The sequence below is a fragment of the Amblyomma americanum genome, chromosome 3 (assembly GCF_052857255.1).
Source record: "Amblyomma americanum isolate KBUSLIRL-KWMA chromosome 3, ASM5285725v1, whole genome shotgun sequence".
In the NCBI taxonomy this organism is placed as follows: domain Eukaryota; kingdom Metazoa; phylum Arthropoda; class Arachnida; order Ixodida; family Ixodidae; genus Amblyomma; species Amblyomma americanum.
In genome coordinates, this window is record NC_135499.1 from 211,275,704 (window position 1) to 211,300,854 (window position 25,151).

The 25,151-nt window shown below is 47.3% G+C and overlaps 2 protein-coding genes across 12 annotated transcripts in view; one reads left to right on the forward strand and one right to left on the reverse strand.

Moving 5' to 3' along the window:
* LOC144125989 (major facilitator superfamily domain-containing protein 12-like) overlaps positions 1 to 25,151 on the reverse strand; it is a 51,730-nt gene that overhangs the window by 18,952 nt on the left and 7,627 nt on the right. For 8 of the 9 annotated variants that reach the window (XM_077659845.1, XM_077659839.1, XM_077659838.1 and 5 more), the window contains exons 3-8: positions 18,562 to 18,719; positions 17,297 to 17,440; positions 16,111 to 16,352; positions 8,237 to 8,444; positions 5,780 to 5,915; positions 2,375 to 2,551 (exon numbers count right to left, since the gene is read on the reverse strand). In XM_077659845.1, coding sequence (XP_077515971.1) covers positions 2,375 to 2,551; positions 5,780 to 5,915; positions 8,237 to 8,444; positions 16,111 to 16,352; positions 17,297 to 17,361 — 828 coding nt within the window. In that variant the 5' untranslated portion in view covers positions 17,362 to 17,440; positions 18,562 to 18,719. Of the gene's footprint in view, positions 1 to 2,374; positions 2,552 to 5,779; positions 5,916 to 8,236; positions 8,445 to 16,110; positions 16,353 to 17,296; positions 17,441 to 18,561; positions 18,720 to 18,826; positions 19,081 to 25,151 lie in introns of those variants that run through there. The other variant, XM_077659843.1, reaches the window with a different exon arrangement.
* LOC144125991 (uncharacterized) lies at positions 19,397 to 24,446 on the forward strand. Of its 3 annotated transcripts, none has more exons than XM_077659848.1 (4): positions 19,397 to 20,224; positions 20,863 to 21,252; positions 21,662 to 22,108; positions 24,088 to 24,446. In XM_077659848.1, exons 1-3 carry the CDS (start codon positions 19,988 to 19,990, stop codon positions 22,049 to 22,051), a joined length of 1,017 nt encoding a protein of 338 aa, XP_077515974.1. In that variant the 5' UTR covers positions 19,397 to 19,987; the 3' UTR covers positions 22,052 to 22,108; positions 24,088 to 24,446. The 3 variants fall into 3 exon arrangements, with proteins under 3 accessions (XP_077515974.1, XP_077515975.1, XP_077515976.1); XM_077659849.1 differs by having other exon boundaries at positions 19,401 to 20,224; positions 21,665 to 22,108; XM_077659850.1 differs by having other exon boundaries at positions 19,615 to 20,360; positions 24,088 to 24,440.

Genomic DNA, 25,151 nt, shown 5'->3' on the forward strand with positions numbered 1-25,151 from the left:
CAAGAATAACAGCACTATACACTTTGGTATTTTTCAAAATTTTCGAGTTTATGCTATCCACTCAGCGTGATGATGACGTCTTCAGCTGATGAATTATTTTTTCGATGCCAACAGAATCCATTATAATGGGGTTCATCGTCAAGAAGTCGTGGGGTGGGTAAAGACGAATTGCGGTAATTAAATCGTTAGTAAAAGAAGCTGTAAACGCATCATTAAGGACATCAGCACACATTTCATTGGGAATTACTTGATCGTCCAAAGTTTTAAGATTAATTGTAGATGGATCAGCTTTCTTAACCATGTTCCAAAATTGTTTGGGATTATTTAATAGCATTGACGGAAGAGTATGACTACAAAATGACTCCTTAGCTTGTTTTAGTGCTGAGTTATATTCAGACGCAGCGGAGTGGTGAGCATCCCACCGGGGCATAGAATTGGACAGTTTGGCGGAACAAAACAGACGTTTCTTTTTGTTTGATAGCCTTTTTAGTGAAGAACTAAACCAGGGCGAACATTTGTTAGTTAATACTTTTCTCAGGGCAAATAAGAATCTGTCAGGGACGCAATTTTCTGCTTTAAAAGGTTCAAGCTAATTTTGATTGGACGCTCGTGAAAAGACGGCAAGTATACATCGATAAAAGCAGCGAGTTCACGATTTATGGCCTCAAAGTTGGCATTTTTGTAGTCATGGATGTATTTAGAATCGTTATTTTGGCGTGGTGACAAGACATTCAATGAAAAATGAAGCATACAATGACCACTTAAGCCCGGCAAACAAGAAATTGAAGCAACAAGATCAGACGACGTGGTAAGAACAAGGTCTAACAAGTTGGACGATGAAGATGTAACGCGGGTAGGCTTAGTAAATAGTTGGGAGAGATTAAAGTCGGCACATAAGGGCAAAAAACCATCGCACTCCGCAGAAAAAGGGTCGGCATAAGAACGTACATTGGACCAAATAATAGTTGGAAAGTTGAAGTCTCCAACCAAAAGAATAGGAACATTTGGAAAGCGAACGGTAATCGCGCAAACAGCATCATGAAGTTCTTCAACGAAAGTGGCACTGTACGAGGGAGGGCGATAGCAAATGCCAAAAATCAATTTTTTCATGCGCGTGCGCAGTTCAACCCAAAGAAGTTCTAATCTGGCAACAACATGAACAGGAGAAGAAAAAGTGTGTCGGCAACAGCTATCAAAGCACCACCACCGTTTCTGTCACCCCTGTCATACCGATAAGCGGTAAAATGCTTGTGGCAATGAAAGATTTCCGAGCTATCAACTTTAGCTGAAAGCCACGTTTCAGTAAGGCAAACGATTTCGGCATCACATGCGTTGATAGTCGCACAAAGCTCATCATGTTTAGGCCGAACACTTCTAATATTAGTATACAGAAATGATAATGAGCGATTGGACAGTGACGGGTGCCCGCTACCCATCATGCATCGTTAATCTGCGGACGATTCGGATGAAAGGCATCCAATACCGCGAACTTCAGAAACGCTGTCGTTAAGCTGGTCGTAACAGTAACATCTACCGTTCATGTAAAGCTTATTATAGCGCAGTTTGAATTTAGATAGATCAGTTCAGGTAAAGAAAATTCAAATTGTGCGCTGTTTACCCGGCTCACTTGCGCTGGCGGTGGCTTTCCCAGACGAACACCTCCGGCACATGCTAAAATTTAAAACTACCAAACTGTTTGATCTTCAGTTTGTTGCTAGTCATGCAGACTGCATGTGAGGACCGTGTTATATCGCTCTTTATCTCCACTTGCCTCTGGCTGGCTTTGCAATTTTATCATTGTGCATTTATATCTGAGCTGAGCATGTGCCGTCATGCCTTCCAGTGGGGAACTTCATAACGTGGGGCAGGGTGGGGTGCAAGGGTAATAGTACATATGAGGAATTGCTAACAGTGCCTGCGTGCTTCATTAAAGATTTGTTGAAAGTTTGCGCTTGTACTGTCCATTTATTTGCCTCCTTTTCTGTGTCTTTGTGCTCCATTCTTATCAAGGTTGGCTTCAGTTTCCTCAGAAAGTGAAATAACGATAACGATTATTATATTTGATTTTAATGCTGTAAGGGGAGCTTGGGCAAAGCACAACTTGGCTAACACACTTGTTCTGCATGAGATGAAGTCACAGACCCATTTTTCCAAGCATTTCACCCCAGGGGAGCAAGGAACAAGGTTATAAAAAAGCTTGTACTTATTGGAAAAACAATGAGTACCTTGTAGAGAACTGGAGATTGAACCCCAAACCTCCCACATATGAGGGGAATGCTCAAACCACTAGGCGCATTTCAACAAAACATATATATGGCATTCATAGAAAGAAACAAGAAAAGAATGATTGCACTCTTCAAGCATGCACACGCACCAGGTAGAAAGCTTTCTCCTTGAACCAGTCCTTCCACACAAAATGACAAGAGCGGTCAAGCACCAGTGACCGGATGTACTCGTCTGTGTGGCGCGACCGGCTTTCCCGGCGCCCGCCTCGCGATGGGTCGCGGACAACCAAATGGAAGATGAGGGAAAAGAAGGCGCCAATGGCAACCTGCAGTCACAGAAAGCAGCACACAGCACAATACATACACACTGTATTCAAAAAAGTAGCAATAAAATTATTATAATGCAAGGCGTGGAATTGTAAAAAAAATTATTCAATAATTTAATATATTGACTTAAGGGTGTGCAAATATTCGGAAATTTTGAATACCGCACCGAATATCCTCGTATTGGATTATCCAAATGAATCAAATAGTGTATATTCCAAATTATTTGAAACAAATCGAATATGCCGTCAGGTTTTTCAAGTACTTTTTGAATAATTGGCGCGAAGTTCAAAAAAGGCTTGCCGTATTTTTCTTCCGTGACTATTCCGAAAACAGGGACCACAGACGCTGTGTTACCATGCTGTTGCGATCGGCATGTGAGGGATGGTGGGTTCAGCGCCATGGTGCGATCCATTCGTGTGGCAATGTTTGTAATCCTCATACATGGCCTCAGAGACTGGACAACATGGCGGCAGAGCCCGGGCAGGTTCAGCAAATCCAGCCTTAACCCCTGACCTCACAGGCCATGCCTCATACGTAAACTCTCGCCCGTCTCATGCACTGAGATGTGGTGCTAGTTTATAATCCTCCATTATAAACATCAAAAGGTATTTTTCCTATGAGCATAACATGACAATGATAAATTTAACACACTGACTTCATGTTGCAACCCCCAAATGAAGATCAGTGCTGCGTCTTTTAACAGATAAAGCTACAACTATGAAAGCAGCGCATTGCTGTTCCTCACAATTGCCCTCTGAACATTTGCACAAGTAGCGAATATTGGCCAAAATATTCTATCTGTGTTTGATTTGGTTCTTGAACTATTTCGATTCACATTCGCTTCGCATTCGATTCAGTTTTCAGCTAAACTATTCATTTTCGATTCAGTTTGGGAAAAATGGTGCTCGCACACCCCTAACTTAATTATAATCTGAGGGGTGACCTTTAACTAGTATTACCAGTAGCAAAAAAAAAAACTTCAGTTACATTTGAGAAAATACCATCCTTGCATCTCAAACAATATGATGCCGCCTGTCAGGTACGGTCAGCGTCACAACTGCGAGCCAGTAAGAATGCGTGCACAGATGAACACTGCAATTACAAGTGAAACTGCCCAAAGAAAAACAATGGCTACTAGTTTTTCAAGCAAAGCAGTGCATAGTAGCTCTATGACCATGTACACAGCACCATTGCAACTGTAGGAGCACAGGAGTAAACCGATATTATTTGTGCCATCAATGTAATGAACTCATAAGTTAGAACAGAAAACACAGGGCACACATGTGCTCTGAATTAAGAAACATGCCATTAGCATCACACACAATAAAACTGGCCATCTACAGCTCGGTACAAGTCAATCAATCCAATGCATGAAACATAACAATAACATGAAAACTTGGAGTAAAGACCATCATGCACTAGTGCTTGTACTCCTCCAACTGGCTGGAAAAATATGCAGCAGCCAATCAATTTTGCAGATCCCAAACATTTATACTTGAACAATATTTATGAAACATAACAATAACATGAAAACTTGGAGTAAAGACCATCATGCACTAGTGCTTGTACTCCTCCAACTGGCTGGAAAAATATGCAGCAGCCAATCAATTTTGCAGATCCCAAACATTTATACTTGAACAATATTTCAGGCTTTACTGGGGCACTGTCAGGCATCTTAGAGGAATGTGTACATATTCACAACCAATATTCCGGACCCTGTGGAGTACAAAAGTTCAATTTTTCGGACTAAAATAGATGCCAGAAATGCTGTGGAGATCATTTTTCCAAGCGAAAGTTAGTTTTTCAACCTAACGTAGACACGAGCGGACACTGCCGTCACAAGCAACCGGCCCTTCACTACCATGAAAGGCACCATCCTGGATTTAAACAAAGGCAATTGGACAGACTGGCTTGAATAGGCCTGGTTATTTATATCTCATTGTTGCTGCTCAAGTTAATGGCACATTCTTTAGTAGCGAAAGCTACATTGGCCACGAACTCGCAGTTTCACCATGCTCGCATTTCCACCGTGGTCGCACCGCACCACGTGACCAACCGCGTGACGAACCACGTGATAACAACTAGCCAGACAACCAGACTAACCTGGACTTGCAATCAAGATTAACCAAGGCTAACCAAGCTATGCCTTAGCTTTCGTTACGTATATCCTGGCATAGCTGAGCTAAGCCACTGCCAATTTACTGGCTTTGAAGTGGCCTACAAACGCAGCGGCTTAGATGACTCCACGCATGTTGTGGGGCAGGTGGGGGGGGGGGGGGAACGGAGCCAGAGGTGCTCGCTTCATCTCGCTTCTTTCAGTGGGTTCCCCTTGTCAGTCTTTGCGACCAATGTGGCCAGGGAAACACTGTTCTCGCATCGTAGGGCACGTTCCGCACGACCCACTGCCACGTCGTATATTCTGGTATTCGTAACGTGAGGTGCTACGGACATGATGAAAGCTTGACTCTGGCCTGAATACATCTAATATTATTGCTTGCAAACAGAATAAAGGAAACAGCAAAGTTCGTGATTTCAAAAGTCATTTTTTACGGAAAAGTGTCCTTTTAAAGTTGACAAATTTATTTAACTATTCGATTATTCAGACCCTTTTTTTGGGTCCCGCCAGGACCGAAAAATTGCTCGGCGACTTCTAATTTCTATACTAAATTAGTCAATGTTGACATACTTATCAAGCCAGCATTGATCCCCTCGGAGCAATCTGGCAGGCAAAACATTGAAAAATCTTTTTCTCAGCCAAAATTAAAGAGTGCAAAGCAAACACAGGAATTAACTGCAAGCATAAAACAACACCACTGTGTTAGTAATGAAATGTGCTGATGATACCACCATCCCATACATCTTATAAGTATAGCAGTGTTCACTTCAAAGATACATCACAATAAGACTTTCAGCACTACCACAGCATTTCAGAAAAACAAAAAAAAAACGAAAAGAGAAAATGAAATCATCATACGACAGCCAACTTCTGAAAGCTTTAAACTTAATGCTGTTATGATAAGCAGCATTCTTTCTTAAAGGTCAACTTTTTTTAATCAGTGACATATAATAAATACATTATTGTGTGCCCAATCTTTGAGCACTGTTAAAATACTAGTTGGTATAGCGAGAACAGAATGCCATAAAACTGTTTCAGTTGTCAACAGCAATGTTAGAGCCCAATGAGTCATGCATGCACAGCTGCAAAGAGGTAACTGTTGAGCACTAACCACAATGAGGACAATGTCCCGAAAGACGTCACCGTCTGGAGGCCCCACTTGTGCTTCGTGGTCTGTGCCCGATATTCCAAGGGCAGCCCAAGTAACAGTGTACACAAGCACATTACTTGCCACAGTGCAAGCATAGCTGCAAGAGAGAAACAGTAACGGTTAGTACAAATTAAAGACAAACCAAAACAAGTAGGTTAATATATCTAGCAGAGGCCGAGTGTAATCTTCAAGAGTGACCTAGTGAGTCACAAAAATGGTGAAACAGTTCCTTAGATCGCAAGTTGTCAATAATATCTTCTCAAAAGGATATGTGAAGGAAATGATATTAGACAAAATAAACCAGCAACAGTACAATGAATGACTAATTTAATGCACAAAGCCTAACACTCAAAAGTCTGCAGGCACAAGCCATGTTAAATCCGAGATTTCAATTTGCACAGCACACATACAATGTAGTCGTACACAAAAATACTGCTTTTCGATTAAAAGCTTTCTTGCTCTCTTTCTCTCACACAGAAATGTATACATGCTGCCATTTGGCAGGGTGGGCAGAGTTTGGCTCTGATTTTTGGGGCTCCACTCATGTTATCTGATTTCAGCAGTGTGAAGATTAGGTTGACAAACTAATGTGACCTGATCTTCTGCACTCGTTTTCCATGCTTATTTAAATAGTTAGTGCCCTTTCATACCAACAAAATTTCCCGGCTTAGCTGATGGAAAAAATTTGAAAAAGTGCATTTTTCATTGCAGCAGTAACTTGGGGACAAAACACTTGCGACAAGTACTGCTGAAAATGCTCTGAAAATTTAAGAGGGGACGCGGCTTTCAACATCAACTTTCTTCAGAACTATGCAACACAGCTAGCTTAAACATAGCTGGTATGAGCTGCAGGTGCTGCAGATATGCAAGCTGGCCAATTATGACTAAAAAACAACACAAAGACCTTAAAGAAAAAGAAAAAACCCACAGCCATAACACACAAAAGGCACCGGGACTAGTAAGAGCCCCAGTGCATATGAAACTGCTGAAAACAAGGGAAAGGTGTTCAATTTCGGAATGCTGCAAAAACCAGTGGCTACCAGCATACAGAGATATTCTTTTCTGAACTCTTACAAATACAACATAAAACAGAAGAAAATATGCAATGCCAGTGTATGAAATGCAGAAGGACTTCTTACAAGCCCCACATTTACAAATTCGGCACTGAAAATGCCCAGAAAATTCTAGGGGGGACCCTGCTTTCAACACGAACCTATTTTTTTTTAAATTTAAACAAAATCTGGTTTTTCAGGAAAGGAAATGGCGCAGTAATTGCCTCACATATCTTGGTTGGACACCCGAACCACTAACCAGAAAGAAAGGGAGGAAGGTGGGAATGAAAGAAGAAAGAGAGAAAGAGGTGCCATAGTGAAGGGCTCTGGAATAATTTCGACCACTTGCGGATCTTTAACATGCACTGACATCGCACAACACACTGGAGCCTTTGCATTTTGTCTCCATCGAAACGCGGCCGCCGCGGTCTGGATCGAACCTGGGTACTTCGGCTCAGTAGCAGAGTGCCCTAACCATTGAGCCACCACAGCGAGTAGTTTGGATAAAACTTTTTCTGCTTGTTCGTAATGCTTTTAAAGTTAAGTGCACAAAATTTCAGCATTATATCTGAAGAACTTTTGTTAACTTAATTTTTTTCTCTTCTACACCTTGTGAAACTCCTGCAGACTAGACTAAATGTGGTGAGGAGCGGTTAAACATTCATTGCATTTCTGAATGTATGCTATACGTGAAGACATTTGTAGATTTTTCTTTTCCACGACACAAATTTTTTGGTTTCATTTCTTACAAAGCAGTTGCCACAGACAGGTCTTAATTATAAACAAGATGTCACACCAAAGCTTTATAATCCATCAATATTACAAAGCGAGAGCGTCATCACATAGAGCAATGTTTTCAGAGTACCACGAAACAAACGGGGTCAATATAGAAAAGTTCTGAAGAAATCGGTTAAACAAAATGAGCATCTAGTCAACACACCAGAATGAAGAAAAGTAGATTTTTCGAACATTTCCACAATACGCAATGCCACCGCAGTTCATGAAACAATTTTTTACAGTTCTTCCTTGCAGTTTCCAGCAATTAAACTTCGGCACAGCATAAAAAATGAGGCGCATGAGTGGATACATTGATTTTAAAAGAATCAGTTTTTTTCGCCATTTGAAAGCCGCGTCCCCCCTTAACTACTACAAACCACTGCATCATTTGTGCCAGCCAAATAAGAACTTCAGAGCTGACGAAAAACTAAAAGCACATGGCTAATAGCCAATGCAAGAGACGACACGTGGCACTGACGTCTGCCAGCGTCTAAAAGCTGGCCCCACCAACAGTCACATTTTCAAGTACAACTTGCCCACTGACAGTATCAAAGGAATCTTAAGATGTAGGAGATGCTTTTCTTCTCACCGCATGGCATTGAGTTCAACTCTCTCATGGGGGATGGGTGTGATGTCTGGGATGAGAGAGAGGTGAGAGATTTGGGTAGATGCCCATCCAAACTGGAAAATGATGATGAAGGCCGCGTAGTAGACAAACTGCGCCTCCTGGCTGCTCGGATGGTTGCCCATGGGCTTGGTGAACAGGAATGGGAAGCTTCCAACCACGCACACAGTGCCTGCATTGTGGACAGACCGCGCACTCTCAATGGCCACCGAGCAAAGCTCTGATAACGGATGGCTATTGATTGTGTGGACATGTAAGGAATAAGCACTCCAGAGTGTGATGAAGACAACAAAAGGAAGTGACCAGCCCTTTGTGCAGTGTATGGGACGCCCTATCAGCCCAGGCACCAAGTAGAAAAAAATATAAGACAACATTAATGCAACGCAAGAATGGTTTGCATTAAAGGCCAACTGAAAGAAAATTTCATTATTGCAAGAGTAGCTCGTAACGTGTTACATATGTCACAAAACTAATCGTGACAAAGCTTCTCACTTGCTAGCAAACTAGTTTTATAGTTACAAGCAATCGAGAAGTCCTGTAGCCGATGAAACATGCACATGGTGGCATTGTATGCATTTATGTGACTCGTAAGATATGACAAACGCAAAAAATAAAGGAGATATTGCCTGAAGCTGAATTCATCAGTCGTGAACCAATTATAGACTGCACGGTGCTTAAGGATGCAGTGCAGCTTAGTCCTTGGTTTAGTGCTGTGGCGTACTTCTTCAAAATTTGCGGCGCAAGTAGCATGCCAAAATGCTATGCGGTTGTCGGGTACACAAACACTCATGCTGAGATTGAAGTCAGCCTCCAAGCAGTTTCTGAAGTACAGCAACCTGTGAAGGATGTGCGACATATGTACAGCCTCCTTATTTTATCACACTGGCGTCCTTGCCTGACACAAGCAGAATGAATTAGAAGTCTGCACCGCCTGCGGCGATCCCAGACAGAAAGCACACTATATGCAACAGCCACAACAGCAACACTAACTCTCATTGGCGGCAGAAAGAAAAAAGCAGATGACATGAAACAAAAAGGCTCCACTTTGTAGGCATTTGTTCACACTGTGGTAAACTCGTGCGGCAGGCATTCCAAAGCGACTCAGGGTATGAGGGACGCCGTAGTGGAGGGCTCCGGATAATTTCGACCACCTGGGATTATTTAACATGCACTGACGTCTCACAGTACACAGGCCTTTTGCATTCCACCTCGATCGAAATACTGTTACATGGCCCAAGGTGGGAACAACGCAAGAACGCCACGGGCACAGCACACAGGTCAAGAGCACAGGGTCCGCACAGAGCGCAGCACAGAGCACACAAGCCCGGAGCACACGCACCTCCGAGACACTTCGTTCACCTTGTCTTCACCAAGAACATCCGTTGCACGGTCCCCGGTCGCAAAAACACCATCTCAGTGTAGATTAGGGGGTGGCAAAGGATGGCGAGAGGTAGGGCTTGAGGCGAGAGACGTGGACAATGTCACGCTGAGGTGCACGGGAGGTGGCCTCCGGGAAGGCCGGGGCGATCTTGCAGGTGACAGTGGTGACCTGGCGGAGCACACGGTATGGGCCAACGTACCGGGACAGAAGTTTTTCGCAAAGCCCGACGCGGCGTGATGGCGACCAAAGCAAGACGAGGGCTCCAGGAGAGAAAGTTACCATGCGATGGCAGCGGTTGTAGTAGTCCTGCTGTGAGGCCTGCGATGCTTGTAGTCAGGATCTAGCCAGCTGGCGGGCGTAGTCAGCCCGGACAATTGCGTCGTGGGCATATTCAGAAGGCGGTGAAGGAGATGTCGGAAGCAGTGTGTCCAATGGTAATTGGGGCTCACGGCCGTACAAAAGATAGAACGGTGAGTAACCGGCAGAGTGCGGTTGAGGCGCTCTGTGAGGCCGTTGGTTTCGGGATGATAGGCGGTGGTCAGCTTATGTTTAGTCGAGCAGGAACGGAGAATGTCGTCGACAACTTTAGAGAGAAAGCAACGGCCACGGTCGGTGAGAAGTTGGCGGGGTGCACCATGATGGAGGATGAGGTCGTACAGAAGAAAGTCTGCAACAACAGTAGTAGTACTGGTGGGGAGGGCCCGCGTGATGGCATAGTGTGTGGCATAATCGGTGGCAATGGCAATCCATTTGCTTCAGAATGTGGACTCAGGAAACGGACCCAAAAGATCCAAGCCAACAAGATAGAAAGGTTCAGGAGGCACATCAACAGGTTGGAGCATACACGAACACAGCGGCGTACAGACTGGTAGAGGCGGGGCCAAAAGAAGCGACGACGCACGCGGGTGTAAGTAAGTGAGACACCCAGATGTCCAGCAGTGGGGAAGTCATAGAGCTCGTGGAGGACATCAGTGTGCAGGTGCTTTGGCACAACGAGCAGGAGGTCAGGGCCGGCGGGGTTTAGGCTTCTGCGGTATAAAGTGTCATGATGCAGCACAAACCGGCGCAGAGCAGGGTCAGATGGGGAGGAGTTGAGGCGGTCAATAACAGAGTGGAGCTCGATATCCAGTCGCTGCTCATCGCCAAAGTGAGTAATAGCAGAGAGCGAGAACAGGTCAGCAGTGCAGTCACTGACAGAATGGTCAGAAGAGTCAACGGGACATCGGGAGAGGCAATCAGCATCGATGTGTAGCCGACTGGACTTACAGACCACAATGTAGTCGTAGTCTTGTAGGCGTAATAGCCCAGCGACCTAGCCAGCCAATAGGATCTTTCAGTGAGGACAGCCAGCAGAGCGCATGGTGGTCCGTGACAACTGTAAAAGGGCGGCCGTACAAATACGGGCGAAATTTTCCAACGGCCTACACAAGGGCCGAGCACTCGCGTTCTGTGATGGAGTAATTGCGCTCTGATGTAGAGAGGAGGCAGCTGGCATAGGCAATGACACGGTCAGACCCAGATTGCCACTGAGAAAGGACAGCGCCGATTCCGTGACCGCTGGCGTCAGTGCGGACTTCAGTGGGAGCGGCCACATCGAAGTGTGCCAAGACGGGCGAGGTGGTGAGCTTCGAGATTAGAGCGGCAAAGGCGTCTTCTTGTTGGGGTGCCCAGGTGAAAGTCATATCCTTTTTTAGCAGATCACTGAGGGGCGGGCGATGTCAGCAAAGCCGGGTACGAATCGGCGGAAGTAGGAGCACAGCCCCAAGAAGCTCCGTACGTCGTTGCAGGAACGCGGCACCGGGAAGTCTTTCACGGCTCGGATCTTAGCTGGGTCAGGGTGAACACCCGTGGCATCGACGACGTGGCCCAAGATTGTGATCTGGCGACGCGCGAAACGGCATTTGGAGGAGTTGAGCTGCAGGCCGGCACGACGGAAAAGTAAAAGAATCTTAGAAAGGTCATCGAGGTGAGAGGAAAAGCTGGGGAAGAAGACAATGACGTCGTCGAGATAGCAGAGGCACGTGGACCATTTGAATCCATGCAGAGGGGCGTCCACCATACTCTCGAACGTGGCCGGCGCGTTGCATAAGCCAAAAGGCATAACTTTGAACTGATACAGTCCATCAGGTGTCACAATTAAACGCCATCCTCTCACGGTTCTGGTCATCCACTGCTATCTGCCAATTGCGGAGCGAAGGTCTATGGAGGAGAAGAATTTGGCACCGTATAGGCAATCAAGGGCTTCGTCGATGCGCGGGAGGGGGTACACATCCTTTCTGGTTATCTTGCTCAGGTGGCGATAATCAACACAAAAACGCCATGATCTTCACAGGGACGACTGGCGAGGCCCAGAGGCTGTAGGAGGGTTCGATAATGTTCTTATCAAGTATCTTCGTAACCTCGCGTTAGTGGCCTGACGCTCAGCGTGGGAGACTCAGTATGGTCGACGACGGATAGGAGAGGCATCCCCAGTGTCGATGCGGTGCTTTTCAGAGAGAGCTAGGCCCAGCGGGATGTTATTCAGATCGAAAATGTCCGAAAAAGATTCGAGAAGGGCTCGAAGCTGTGCAGTTTGGGCGGGACGCAGGTCGGAGGGCATCATGGTCGCGAAGGCGTCTGTAGGAAGAAAGGTACTTTGGGGATGGCTTGCGTGATCTTGAGAAGGGGCGGCATCGAATGCAGCGACTCGGCACAGTGCTAGGGGGGAGATCGTAGCAACGCAAATGCCGGATGCAAGAACTTGAGGAGAGAAGCCGAAGTTGAGGAACAGCAGAGACAGTGTGTTCGCCTTGACCGAGGCGATGGTATAGGGCAGAGCAACGTTGCGGGCCAGCAGGAGATCGGTACTAGGTGCAACGAGGTAGTCGCCATCGGGAACTGGGGGAGAGGGTGTCAGTGCAACGAAGGAGGCGGCATGAGATGGCAGGCGAGCATAGTCTGCATTGAACAGGCGGAGAGAGGGATTCACGTGCTCGGAATGGAGTTGTGGGAGCTCGAGTTGCAGGACACCCTGCGAGCAGTCAATCAGAGCTGAATGGTCAGAGAGGAAATCCATGCCGAGAATGAGGTCGTGGGCGCAGTTGGACAAAACGGTGAACTGAACCAGGGTACTGTGGCCGGCAGCAGTGATGCGAGCAGTACATAGTTCGTCCACAGCAGGGGTGCCTCCATCCTCCACACGCACGAGGGACGTTGCAGGCGTGAGCACTTTGCGGAGGCGACGGCGAAGGGCATGCAACTTATCACATAGACGTGTGCACCGGTGTCAATGAGGGCACGCACAGGAAAACCGTCGACTTTGACGTCCAGTAAGTTCGGTCAGGTGGTCAGTAGAGGATTTCTGGTCGGGGTCATTGATGCAGCATCACCTGCGGGAGCTGCATCAGTAAGTTTTCTAGAGTGAAGCGGACGTAGGGGGCAGTGGCCAAAAGACGGGGCAACTGCAGTGAGCATGAGCGACGGCCTTGTGGCAGCGGAGAGCGGGAATTCCGGAAGGAGGGAGCAGACTGATCAGGCTGGGAGCAGGGCGAGAATTGGCGCTGAGGGTCAGGTCGGTAGTGGGAGAAGCCACCGCGGGGAGGCGACGACCAAGGGCTGCGGCAATGTCGAGGGATATGTCCAACGCGGGAGCAGAGAAAGCACATGAGTCGGTCGTCAGCCGTGCGCCCTTCCGCCAGATTGCGGTAAAGGTGTATCCAGACGACGGACCACGGACCTGTTTTGGCCCGCGGACTAGCGGTCACGTGGGGTTTCGCTTCCAGTCTGCGAGGTCCGCGCATGGTCCGCGGGCCGGATCGCGCGAGAAATGCGAGAGCATTTTTTCTGGCGGCGGACCACGGACTTCTTAGCCTACTCGCACACATCGAGTCTGGCAACTACACCACACTAGTATTTCCCGGCTCGGTGCTCCCGGCAGTCGAGGCGACACCAGCGAAAGTAGTTTTGTTTCCACTGTTAACATGTCAACGTGGTCGGACGACGCTACGTTCTACTTTTTAGCCTTAGTGCAGCTTGATGGCTCGTTCATAATTGAGCATTCAGCGGCGAGAGCGAGCGAAATTAGTAGCAACATCGGCGCTTGCGACGTACACAGATATGGTTAGAAAAGAACAATTGACGCTGTCTACGAGCCATAAGCGTATGCACTATCATGTAGGCTAAACGCAGGTATTTTTCGGCACGTTACAGCACTTCTCACATTTCCAACCTTTAGTTCAGCGTATGCAAACACAGACGGAAGGATACGCTCAGCCTTGTGGCACCATCTAGTTGATAGGCCGGGTAACTATTTCTGTCAACAAACGTACGCTCCGCTTAAGCCTAGAAGGGGCACAATCGTCATTCTAAATAAAAAATAAAGCAAATATTTCACTCATACGTCTTCTTATAGGCGAGGTGAGACCAAGCGAGAAATGGGAGTGCCTTTTGTTGCCAGTGAAAGCAACAAAAAAGGCAGTAACAACGATGAATCCAGTCCGAAGCGAGCGGTCCTGCTTGGAAGCGCACCGTCATGTTTGCCGCAGTGGGAATGCAACTTTCTCCTCACCGCGGCAGAAATCTGTCCCGTACCAATCGAGCTTTCCGCTGGGTATTTAGGCGGATCTCTGCTGCGGATTCCGCTTGTTGTCGCCGCCGAATGTCGAAGCGTGAGACGAGTGTTGCTGCAGGCTGATCACAGAGGCTTGGCCTGCCTTGTCGTCTGCTCTTTTGGTCCGTCGTGTGGATGCTGTCGCCGGCCAGACCCGGCGGTCGACCCCACGTGACCGGTCCGCAGGCCAGTCCGTGGCCCGCCGTCTGGATACACCTTAACGGGACTTGGAATAGTAGGTGGGGCGAAAAGCAGGGGAAGGAGGCTGGCGGACGGGTGGGCGGCCAATGGGACACACCTGGGGGGAAAGAACCAGGTTTGCGAGTTCCTGCTTGACGGCAGCCTGAATAAGCGACACGACGGGCAGGGTAGTATCAGGTACGGGTGGCGGGGATATGACAGGTGTGAGGACCTCCAGTTCACGTTGGATGACCCGGGTGACTGAATCGGGGACAACAGGGGCGTCTGAGGGCGCGCGGGATAGCGATCGCTGGTTCTCACAGGAAGATGTCGCGGCCGTGTTAGGAAGGCGAGAAAACGATTGCCAAATGCGGCGGCCTTTCACTTGCTCAAATCTACAGCACTCTTTAATGATGGAGTCAATTGTAGCACTGTCTTTACAAACAAGCAAGTTGAAAGCATCGTCTGCAATGCCTTTGAGCACGTGGCTCACCTTATCGGTCTCACTCATGGCAACGTCGACCTTGTGGCAAAGAGCCAAGATGTCCTGAATGTAGGCCACGTAGCTTTCTGTCGAAGATTGAGCTCGAGACGCAAGCTGTTTCTTGGCGGCGAGCTGACGATCATCAGGCCTACCGAATAGTGTCCTCAACTTCTCCTTAAAGGTGTCCCAGCTTGTTAGGTCTTCCTCGTGGGTCTCGTACCACACTCCTGCCGTGCCATTGAGGTAAAAGATGACATTGGCGAGCATTAACGTAGGGTCCCACTTGTTATAGGTGCTGACGCATCCGTAAAGGTTGAGCCTGTCTTCCACATCCATGCCATCAGTGCCAGAAAAGGTGCCGGGGTCGAGAGGAGGAGCCATGATCACGAAAGGAGCGGTAGTGGGGTTAGTGGGGCTCCTTGACTCGCTGGGTGGAGCCATGGTGGTAGACCCGGCCTAACAACCACTACGAAGCTGTGTGGTGTGCTCAGCGTAAAATCGGCACCTCCACCAAAGATGTTACGCGGTCCAAGGCGGGAACGACGCAAGAACGCCCCGGGCACAGCACACAGGTCAAGAGCACAGGGCCCGCACAGAGCACACAAGCCCGGAGCACGCACATCTCCAAGGCACTTCGTTCGCCTCGTCTTCACCAAGAATATCCGTTGCAATACTACTGCTGCAGCCAGGACTGAAACCACGTCTTTCATGTCAGCAGCCGAGCGCCATAACCACTGAGCCACCGCAGCGGCCTTTCTCAGCTCTACCGATATGAAAAGAGCTTCGCTGGTGTCCTTTAAATGAACACCAGAAGAACCTAAGACTTAAATTGTTCTTTAGCATTTATCATAATCAAACAGGAATTTATGCCTCAAATTATTTACAGCAAGCGCATTAAGTTTCTTCTTGAAATGATCACAAATTAAAGATTCATCCATAATACTGCCACACAGGTTTTTTTAAATACTCATTTTTTCCGTGTACCATTAGCAGCTGTCACATGTTACTAGAAGATGTCGTTTTCCACAATACTGTGAAGTTGTTTTATGAAGTTTTGTGCCTCCCGCTATGAAGCCCTAGTGGTGCTCCGGGTACTGTAAACCTAAAGAATTTTATAGTGTAAGCTGTAGGTATAAATAATATCTGAAATATGCCTGATACTGAACTGGAATTAGAAAAAGAACGGCTGGGAAGAGACAACGCACCAATGAGATGCCACGTTTTTCGGCGGCCATAGTGACAGAGCCAGAAGTCATCATCCCGGTCGGACTCAATGCCAACAAATGGGGTAGCCACTGCATCCGCCACCTGGCCAATCAGCAGAAGGGCACCAGCCAGAGTGGGACGCAGCTGTCGCACGAATGTCAGGTACACCAGCAGGTACGTGAACCACATGGAGGCACACAGGTCATTGAGCACATGGCCGACGCTGTAAGCCAGCCGAACCCTGCAAACGAAAGGTGCAGACAGGGGTCAGGTAACTGGTTTTTGCTGGCGACGCACTACATGCACGCTCCTTAGCATAGAGGAGCCATGCTCCAGCCACAAGCCACCACAGGACTTTTCTGACTGTACAGAAAATCTGGTTTCAATAAACAGGTCATATATACGGCACTTTCCAGGGGGCAAAAAGGAGCCCCTTGAAGCAGCCCCTACAGTGCCCTCATGACAGTGTCAAGCGCCCAGCAGTCAAAATGGTGTGTGGAGCTGGACCATTCATTGGGAAGATTGAAACTTTTGTTGCACTGGAAACCACAACTCGCCACTACAAGTCACTAGTATGCAAAAATTAATGTTTGTCTACCTCGTCAGCATCAGAAATTATAAGCAAGAAATGTCTGTGCTACCTCTATCACACTATTACTGCCAAACCCCCCCTTTTCTAATGACAAGGAGTCAGCAAACCTGGATTAATGTGACCACAGCTGGCACAACCTCAAAGGTGAGTGAGTTTTCAGTGCAGATATAAAAAAAAAAAACATGGGTAACTATGGAAATAAAGAAAAATAAAAAGAACATATGCCAAAAACACTGCCAAAAGTCTCTCATACAAATTATGTCATAATAGTACTTAAGCACACTGTGCCTGGCATCACAACTATACTCCCCATGCAGCTGCGCTCACTTTGTGGCTCAGCTGTCTAGTATTTCGAGGCGGTAAGATTGAATCAGCTTCCTGCAAAAAAGAAAGTCAATTTTTCTCCGGCATTACAGCTCAATGCCGAGGGTGAAAGGAGCAGACAGATTTGGATTTCACCATGATGTTCACACTATTCCCTTACCTTCATCCATACTACAAAAACCTGAGAACTACTGCCTTCAAAAATTTTATTCTTAAATCTTCCCTGCTGGTATACTGCGCCAAGATGCACCATCAGGTTATAGCTTTACCGAAGAGGCAGGAGGTGCGTTCTTGGGGTGGGGCCCTCGGAGCTTGTAACCGCTTGGTCCGCCATATTTCACGGCTGGAGGATGAGCTCTTGCTTTCCTTTTTCTTGTTCCGTTGCTTCAGCAACAAGCACTGGTAAACACGGCCTGGAATAACCAGAAGTAAAAGCATATGCAAGGTTCTGAAACATGCTCAGTGACCATCTAAAACCAAGCTTTCCCATTCTACCCAATTAAAACATACTTGCCACGCTATTACTGAATGGCAATTTTTGTATAATAGCGACAACAGCAACAATAAATTCCAAGGCTGGTGTCTTCCGTGGTGGCCTATATGTTATTAGCACCTAGGTGGTGTGCGACTCCCCCAAGAATAATGCAAACAGTGCAGTGCACAGCAAAAAGTAAAGGTACTTGCAGACTACATAGCTGATCAAGGCTTTATAGCTGATCTCTGTCGCAAAAGCTACACGAAGAACTTCATCCGACTGGTCATCCGATAGCTTAACAAACCAGAATGACAGAAGACTATCCAGGACACCAGAACAGCCTACACCATCATTCTTTCCTAGCGAGAAGTTTTACTTCGAAGAACCATGTTGAGCTCCATTTTGGCGAGAAAAAATTCCCAGAAGATACAATGTTCAAGATGGGACCACCCCAATCCAACCACCCCCTCAAAGAGCGATCCACAAATCCATGCTTGGGAAAATTTAATGTGGTGATCCATGTTTATCCAGCGCATCATTCGAAAGAAAGGAAAAACACGCAATGAAAAATGTGGTGCATCTGCCCCTTTAAATGCTGCAACTCCTCATTCTAAGAATGTAGAAAGATTTGTTCAGCAAAATAATCAGTTTAGATTTTCTTTACTTCTTACAGAACTCGAAGGTCAGCTAAACATAATTATGCAGTTAAAAAAAAAAACACTTTTCCACCGAGGACCCTTCATCCCTTAACTGAAGGTGGGGTTCTAGCAACCCCAGCTGCTGTAATTGATGCAACACCTGTTACATTTGCTATGCCTTTTCTTCCTCACGAAACATGCAAAACATCTGCTATTGCCACTTTAAAAAAAAAAATTGTTTAAGTTAGTTATGCGGCCTCAGTTTCCTTGCACTCAACTCACACACAGCCAGTGTGAACACATTCCCATTTGCTTTCTTCAATCAATTTTAATACAAGCGCAGAGTTTACATATTCTAGCTTAAATATTCCTTGCGTCCTCAGCGGTGGTCGCGGCCTAAGTTCAAAAGTCTAATTCGTACCTCGAGAACGAAAGTGGCGCCGCTCGTCAAGCACAACTGCTGTTGTCACCGGTCGCTAGGTTCAGCATCTTGCGACTGCGGCGACCATGCTGTGTAGGAAAGCTGACTCAGCAGTGTCAGCATGGCTGCAGGCCAACTTCAAGCGGCACGACTTCTTCCTGCGTGTCAAATGAAAAACAAAAAGAAGCACACATGAAAAACGATCAGCTCGGGCTTGAAGCACGGCGCTCGAATTCGCCCGCGATTTTTGAGAGGCGGCCTGTACCTCAAAACAGCACAAAATCTCGGTGGTACTTGCAAACTTGCATGTGTTTTGCGACTAATCAGATATCTCGCCACCAATTCAGCGGTTAAGGAAGTGCTTGCAATGGTCGGAAACGTACGACACGCGCACGTTTGGCAGCCGCGTGACATGCGCGAACATCTGGGCGGAATATCTCTGGATGTTTTTGCAGCGCCCAGATGCGGAGACGGTCTCTGCATTTGAGTGGCTCGAACGCTGCGCAACAGATTGCGAACAGCTGGCGCGAACGCGTTCACACGCATTGGTGATGAGATTTAACTGTTCGCGAAACCAGACGCGGCACGACAAGAGCAGACGACATTCGACCGCAGAACACACATTGACAAGACGTTTCGATTTCTAGAAAGCAAGCTCGCAAGTCACGACAGTCGCAAATCAACGTACGTGATGAACATTTTGCAAGCGAGAATGAATTTCGAAAGTTTGTATTAAAACTGCGCGGAAAAGTACTTCCAATTTGCATGCAAATATAACCACTGATCTCCACTAGATGGCCCCCTAGCCCCCTAGTGGAGATCAGTGAATATAACCGTTCACTTCACTAAATCTGGCAAAGTAGTTCCATCATGAACAGGTCTAGGCTATCTTTGGAGACAAAATTGCTTCCTCAAAATGCTAACCGCTCTAAAGACTTCTCAATATGAGCCTATTTCTATAGGTCCCAACCTTATACAGCATCAAATTTCTTAACACTCGGAGGAACATCTGCGTGTCAATCGCAGCGAAGTATTTTTCGTTGTTCGGCAGTCAGAACGTCAGGATCACCTGGCGTCGGCGTCGAGGGCACCCGTCAGGCCGGTGTGCCGGGCGCGGTGAAGCGTAGACGACAGCGATTCGGAAAAGAAGTAGAAGGAAAATATATCGTGGGCCAGCAGCGCGTGGCTCGAGCTTCGGTTCCAATCTGACCCGCGCGACGTTCGGACGCCCGCGTGTCGAGCTCTGCCCTGCCAGGCGAATGAAGCAGCGCCTCGTAGAAGTTGGAAGCGCGCGTACCTGGACGGGTCGCCGGCACTAGGGTCGTACGCCGCCGCCCGAGAGCTCGTCAACCCCGATAGTACGTAGTAGTAATACAGACCGCGCTAGTACCGTACCCCAAACCCCCCCTTTGGCGAGATTGCGATAATGGCCAGCTACGAGATTGTCCTGTTCCTGCTGTCGCTCCTGGTCGGCATGGTGCTGCGGCGGGCCGTTCCGGTGGCCGAGCTCAGCGTGGTCGAGCAGCTGGAGCGCAAGCTCAACAGCCTCGAGAACCAGAAACGCAAGCTCAAGCGGCAGCTAGCCGACTTCAAGGCACGGGCAAGCAAGAGCGAGGCCAGGCTGCTCGAAGACACGTCGGCGACGCGCGAGGGCCAGGCGCAGGTGAGGCCCGCATTGATCACGAAAGCGCTGCCCCGCAACTCCTAGCGCTTCCACAGGCCGGCGTCGAACAAGTCGTGCATCCGGCGGACAACGAATGCCAGACGCCGCCGTGGAGGCCGCGTCCTCTGAGAGAAAGGTTGGCAGCACGCACCACAGTACGAGCATCGAGGCTGACGCTGCTTCTCTATCTTCCGCGAGGGCCTTCGCACACTGCTTAACACGCGCATGAGCGACTAGCTGAATGGCAGAACCATTGCCAGGGGCTGATGCATAAGGCGGCGCGAGCACGAGTCAGCCGCCGCCCGCAAAAGCATGGCCTATTGTATCACTTGATTTCGCAGTTTTCTATAGCTTACGCACACTTTTCATGACGCCGCATTATTGCTTCTTTTAGAAGGCAGAGCACTGTCTTAACGCTTCATTCCTTTCAGCACTGCACGTTTTTGATTAATGGGACTATTATGCTTCGAACCACGGGGAACTCTTCCCGCTTTAAATGCTTGGCGCGAATTGAATGCAGCAGTGTAACAAGCACCATTCTCCCCTTGCTTTTGGCCCTGCATACACAAGTCAGCATTTCAGTCCCACTCAAGTTCATTGGAGGCGTACTTAGGCAGTGTGTTCTTGTTCCTTTCCAGATGTACGTAGATCTTGACAAGCAAAACCGTTCTGAGCTCGAAGACTCATCCCATGAGCAGGAAGTATGCGCACACAATTACGATGAGGCGGTGAAGCTGCTGCACTTTTGTCGCACCACAGTGCTTGAAAACCTTTCTGGTGCCATCGAACTTGCTGAGAGGCGCAATGCTGCAGTGTCAAAGCTGTACTTTGAGGTATTTGGAGAGACGAATGGCAATGTTCAGCTGCTGAGCGAACTCACCGACCCCTGGAGGCGATGGGCTGAACTGCTGGCAACACAGCGGGACCGTGCAGACTGTGTTTTCACGCACTGCCTTGAGAGGGCAAGTCGCCACAAGAGGATAGAAACTGATGAACTGCCAGCCTCTGCGGGCCTTCAGCACATATGGGTATGTCTATTTTGCTTTGTGCAGTACAGATTAAGTGCAGCCTGTGACCAATGACCATCCTTACACACTGCCTTATACTGCTCAATGCCATGCCATACCTCAATACAGCCTGGTAAAAGTAGTCTGTTTAGAGCTAGCAAAGGCATGACAGCATTGTCTTGACAGTGTTCTTCATGCATTGTGTCAAGTGTTGCTCCTTGATCCTCTTCAGATCAGCAATAGAGGTGAATGGCATAATAAATAACTGCTTGCTAGAGGCATTGCTGCTAACAATGTCGTGGCTTTTAAGTGAATTAGACTCTTTTCTCGAGGCTGCTAGGTTTTCATTTTTACCACCGTCCATGCAGGCTTCCATTATATGCCTCATGTTCAGCTTAATTTTTTTATAATTGCACTTGACCGTTGCTAGCAGGAGCCCGACTACGGCTTTGACCGCATCCTGGACCTGGTGCGGTTGCGCCTCTCGTCCCCCGTCTCACGGTCGGACAATGTGGCCGACTTTGAGTACCTGCGCTGTACCAGCAACCTGTCTCCTGCTAGCACTCTTTGTGGGAGCGGCGGTGCTGGAGGTGGCCCTGCAACTGCCACCAGCTGCTTCGGTACAGTGCGCAAGTCTGGCTACCTGCGTCTGGCACGCACACTGCACAAGCGCATGCCCGAAGTGTCCGAGGAGCGGCTGGTGGCTTGCCTGGAGACGCTGCGCTCACAGAACGGTGGTCTCACTGGGCTCCGCATCAGCGAGATCCGCGAGGAAGTGTCACGCCTCATCCAGGACTGGCCCCCCTCACCCGTGCGATGATGCAGCCTGACCCTCCTCCCCCATCATCTTGCTCGTGTTCCTCATCCCCATCATCAGGTGAGCACAGATTACTAGGAGTGCCCTTTGAAGGGCAGGAGACACCAAATTTTTCTTAAGTGTATTCCACTATAGAATTATAACCATTTGAAATTCAGCTATGCTCAGTAAATAATTTATAATTGAATTTCTTCTCCCATGCAGTTATGATTTCTGTTTCAGCAGCTGAACAGTGGTTTGCGACATCTCGAGTATGAGATCATGTAAGACACACAAAAACTGCAATAGCTCTTTGTTCACCTGCTGCCATTTCGGCTTCTGGAGCACCTTTGCACAAAAGCTGCTGCAAATTAGAATGACAAAGCAATGGTTATATCGCAGCTTTTGTATGCCTCACGCGATCTCATACTCACTTGTGACATCGCAATCATTGTTCGGCAAAACGAACCAAAACAAACTACTAATGGCATAAGCATCATCCCAAAGCAAAAACACATTAGTAATAGTGTTTCCACCCTTTAAGGAGGAGTGGGAATGTTGCCGCCTAGCAAATTTTTAACAATCTCTGGCTTGATGATCGCCTGTGCAGAACAACTTATGCTTATGCACATGGATCTGGTGCTACATGTTGCTTCTCTTGGGTATCATTGATGCAAAAAGTGGCAGGTAAAAACAAATGCTATCATAGGAAGACAAATAATATGGGGCTTTTATGTTTTTTTGGGACAGCGTTCGGGCACACACACAATAGATTACAGCTGCAACATCTACACTTGGTGTGTAGAAATTCTCCTTCAAAGTCTGTGTTCATTCATTGTTCTGCAATCCTGTTCCCATATGTGTATAATTACTTACATGCCTTGAGGCAGTAATCAAGTATAAAAAGTTGCAAGAAACAGTCCTGTCTTCTGCACACAGAGTTGCAGGGACAGTGCCAGAGGGTGGGAGGGACATACAACGTTGGGTCAAGTGGACAAAACCCAAAATGCAGCAGAGCTCTTCGCATACTAGCGATGAGGCCAATGTGAGCTGCAGTCCAGTGTCGTATGAACTGTCATCATCAGGGTGCAAACGAAGTGCTCAGCACATTTTTCTGTGGCCTGGCAAATATTGCCACCCCTCGCCTTTTCTTGGTGCAGTCATTGAAGGAGTAGCAAGTTTCATCACAGCCTAATGTAAGGCACGATAGAACATAATGCTGCATTCACAGTGCCTCTTCACTTTTCAGCTTGTGTGGGAAGTCCCACAAATGGAGTAACTTTCTGAAGTTACCTGCTCATATTTTACGAACAAAAATAAGCTAAATCTCAGAAAATCTGCTAGTTTCATCATCAGGGGAGTAAATTATAGCAGTGCATGAAATGGGGTAGTCTCAGTTGAACACTGATAAGCATCACAGCCGCAGTGTTGATCAGTACTTCATATTAGGCCAAGTGTCCACTTGTTCATTGTGCATGTCTAGCATCAAGCAAAACACATGTCATTCAAGACATGAAACTATGCTGTTCTATCTTGACAGTTGCTAGAACTGCCCCTTCATAATCTAAACTTGTGATAATGGTGTCACCAAGAAACACTGCTTGGAACTAGCTTTCTACACAGCGAGCTCACAATCTGATGCCTTCTTTTGGAGCACTAAGTCCCCAACTGTATCAAAGTGAATTCATTGAATGTTGTTGTTGTGTTGAGTTTAATGGCACATAGGCAGCTAAGGCCATCATGCGCCAAGCACGAGGTATAAAAACGTTTTCTGCAGAATTTTATAAAAAAATTAAGAAAAGTGATCAGTGGTGTAGATGGCCTAAAATGCAAGTTTTACTACCTAGTGATGCCAAAGACAAGATATTTTAAAAATGGACATTAGTAAAAGCTTTAAGGAAAGTCGGGTAACCTTTGCAACCATCCTTGCCTGTGAATGCAATCCTTGCATTGAATGGGCCTTTTCAATGCACTTTCTGCATTGCATTTCCCAGGCCTCAGCTGTTTCACAGCTTCTATGCCAGTGCCATGTACAAATGCTGTGTGTTCTTTTTACACAGGTGCCTGCTGCCATCAAAGAAAAAAAAGCAAAAAAAAGGAAGTACAAAGGCAATGGTAGTCTCATCTACCACAGCCTAAAATTTTGTTTTTAATCTTTAAAGACTAAAAAAGAAAGCAAAAAGAAAAGCAAGAGACAAGAGGAGAAACGGCCCAGGGTCACCACCGATTAGCGTTTATTTGCAAGTGGCTGTGGTGCAACTCCCGCCTGCGCATATTCTCACATTCGCTTTGCACGCAACGGACGCTGCCGCGCACCACGGACTTCACTGCTGCGTGCGTGCCTGGCCCTGGCTGTCAAAAGCTGCCATCCTGCTGTCAGTGCTGAATAATGTGTGAATAAAGCTACTCATCTAAAGCCTATCTGTGGTTGTGGTTTCCTCAGCAGGCAATCTGAAGACCTTTTAATAAATGTCAATACGCTGCCAAGTGTTCATTCACACTCTGCTGCATAACGTGCTAAACTGAGTGAAAGCAATGCGTCTGCATTTTTGGCAGCCTAGACTACAACTCCTCCCCACTGCCTCTCATCTGTGATCTGAGAACCATATATGGGGCAATTAATTCAAAAGCACGGGGGAGGGAGTGTGGGAAGAATAAAGGGGCAACAACGTGAATATTGGTGCCATGTGAGGCTTTTTCTGAGGTTGATAACTTTTCTGTAATGTCAGATTAAGCCACAGTGGCTACTGCATGACTTTCTAAAGGAAGCTAGATTACTGCTTTTGAGTGTTACAAGCTCTCTACTGAGAAATTTGCTATGCTTATTCTGTTCACTGCAAATGCAAGGTGCATGTAGAGCCAAGAGTCCACAACGACTACACTGCTGAAGCAGGCCACCATTGTATGACACTCATTAGGATAGATAACACCACGAGTGCAGTCTTACTGTGAGCCTCTAATGCCAGCATTGTAAATCAAGGCTTGTCCTCTGCACCTCTTACTGCGTGCATGTTTTAGCAAATTTTGGCTGATGCCTAGGGAAGCACTAATTTATGTGATAGCGTGCATTTTTGGCGAGACAGATAAAATATGTGAAAAAGCCTAACTCGAAAAGCTGTTTGAA

Excerpts from the sequence above, each read along its gene's own strand:
- LOC144125991 (XM_077659848.1), top strand. The coding sequence starts at position 19,988 with ATGGCCAGCTACGAGATTGTCCTGTTCCTGCTGTCGCTCCTGGTCGGC. Across the intron at positions 20,225-20,862 it reads CGCGCGAGGGCCAGGCGCAG|ATGTACGTAGATCTTGACAA; the intron begins GTGAGGCCCGCA and ends GTTCCTTTCCAG. Across the intron at positions 21,253-21,661 it reads CGGGCCTTCAGCACATATGG|CAGGAGCCCGACTACGGCTT; the intron begins GTATGTCTATTT and ends GACCGTTGCTAG.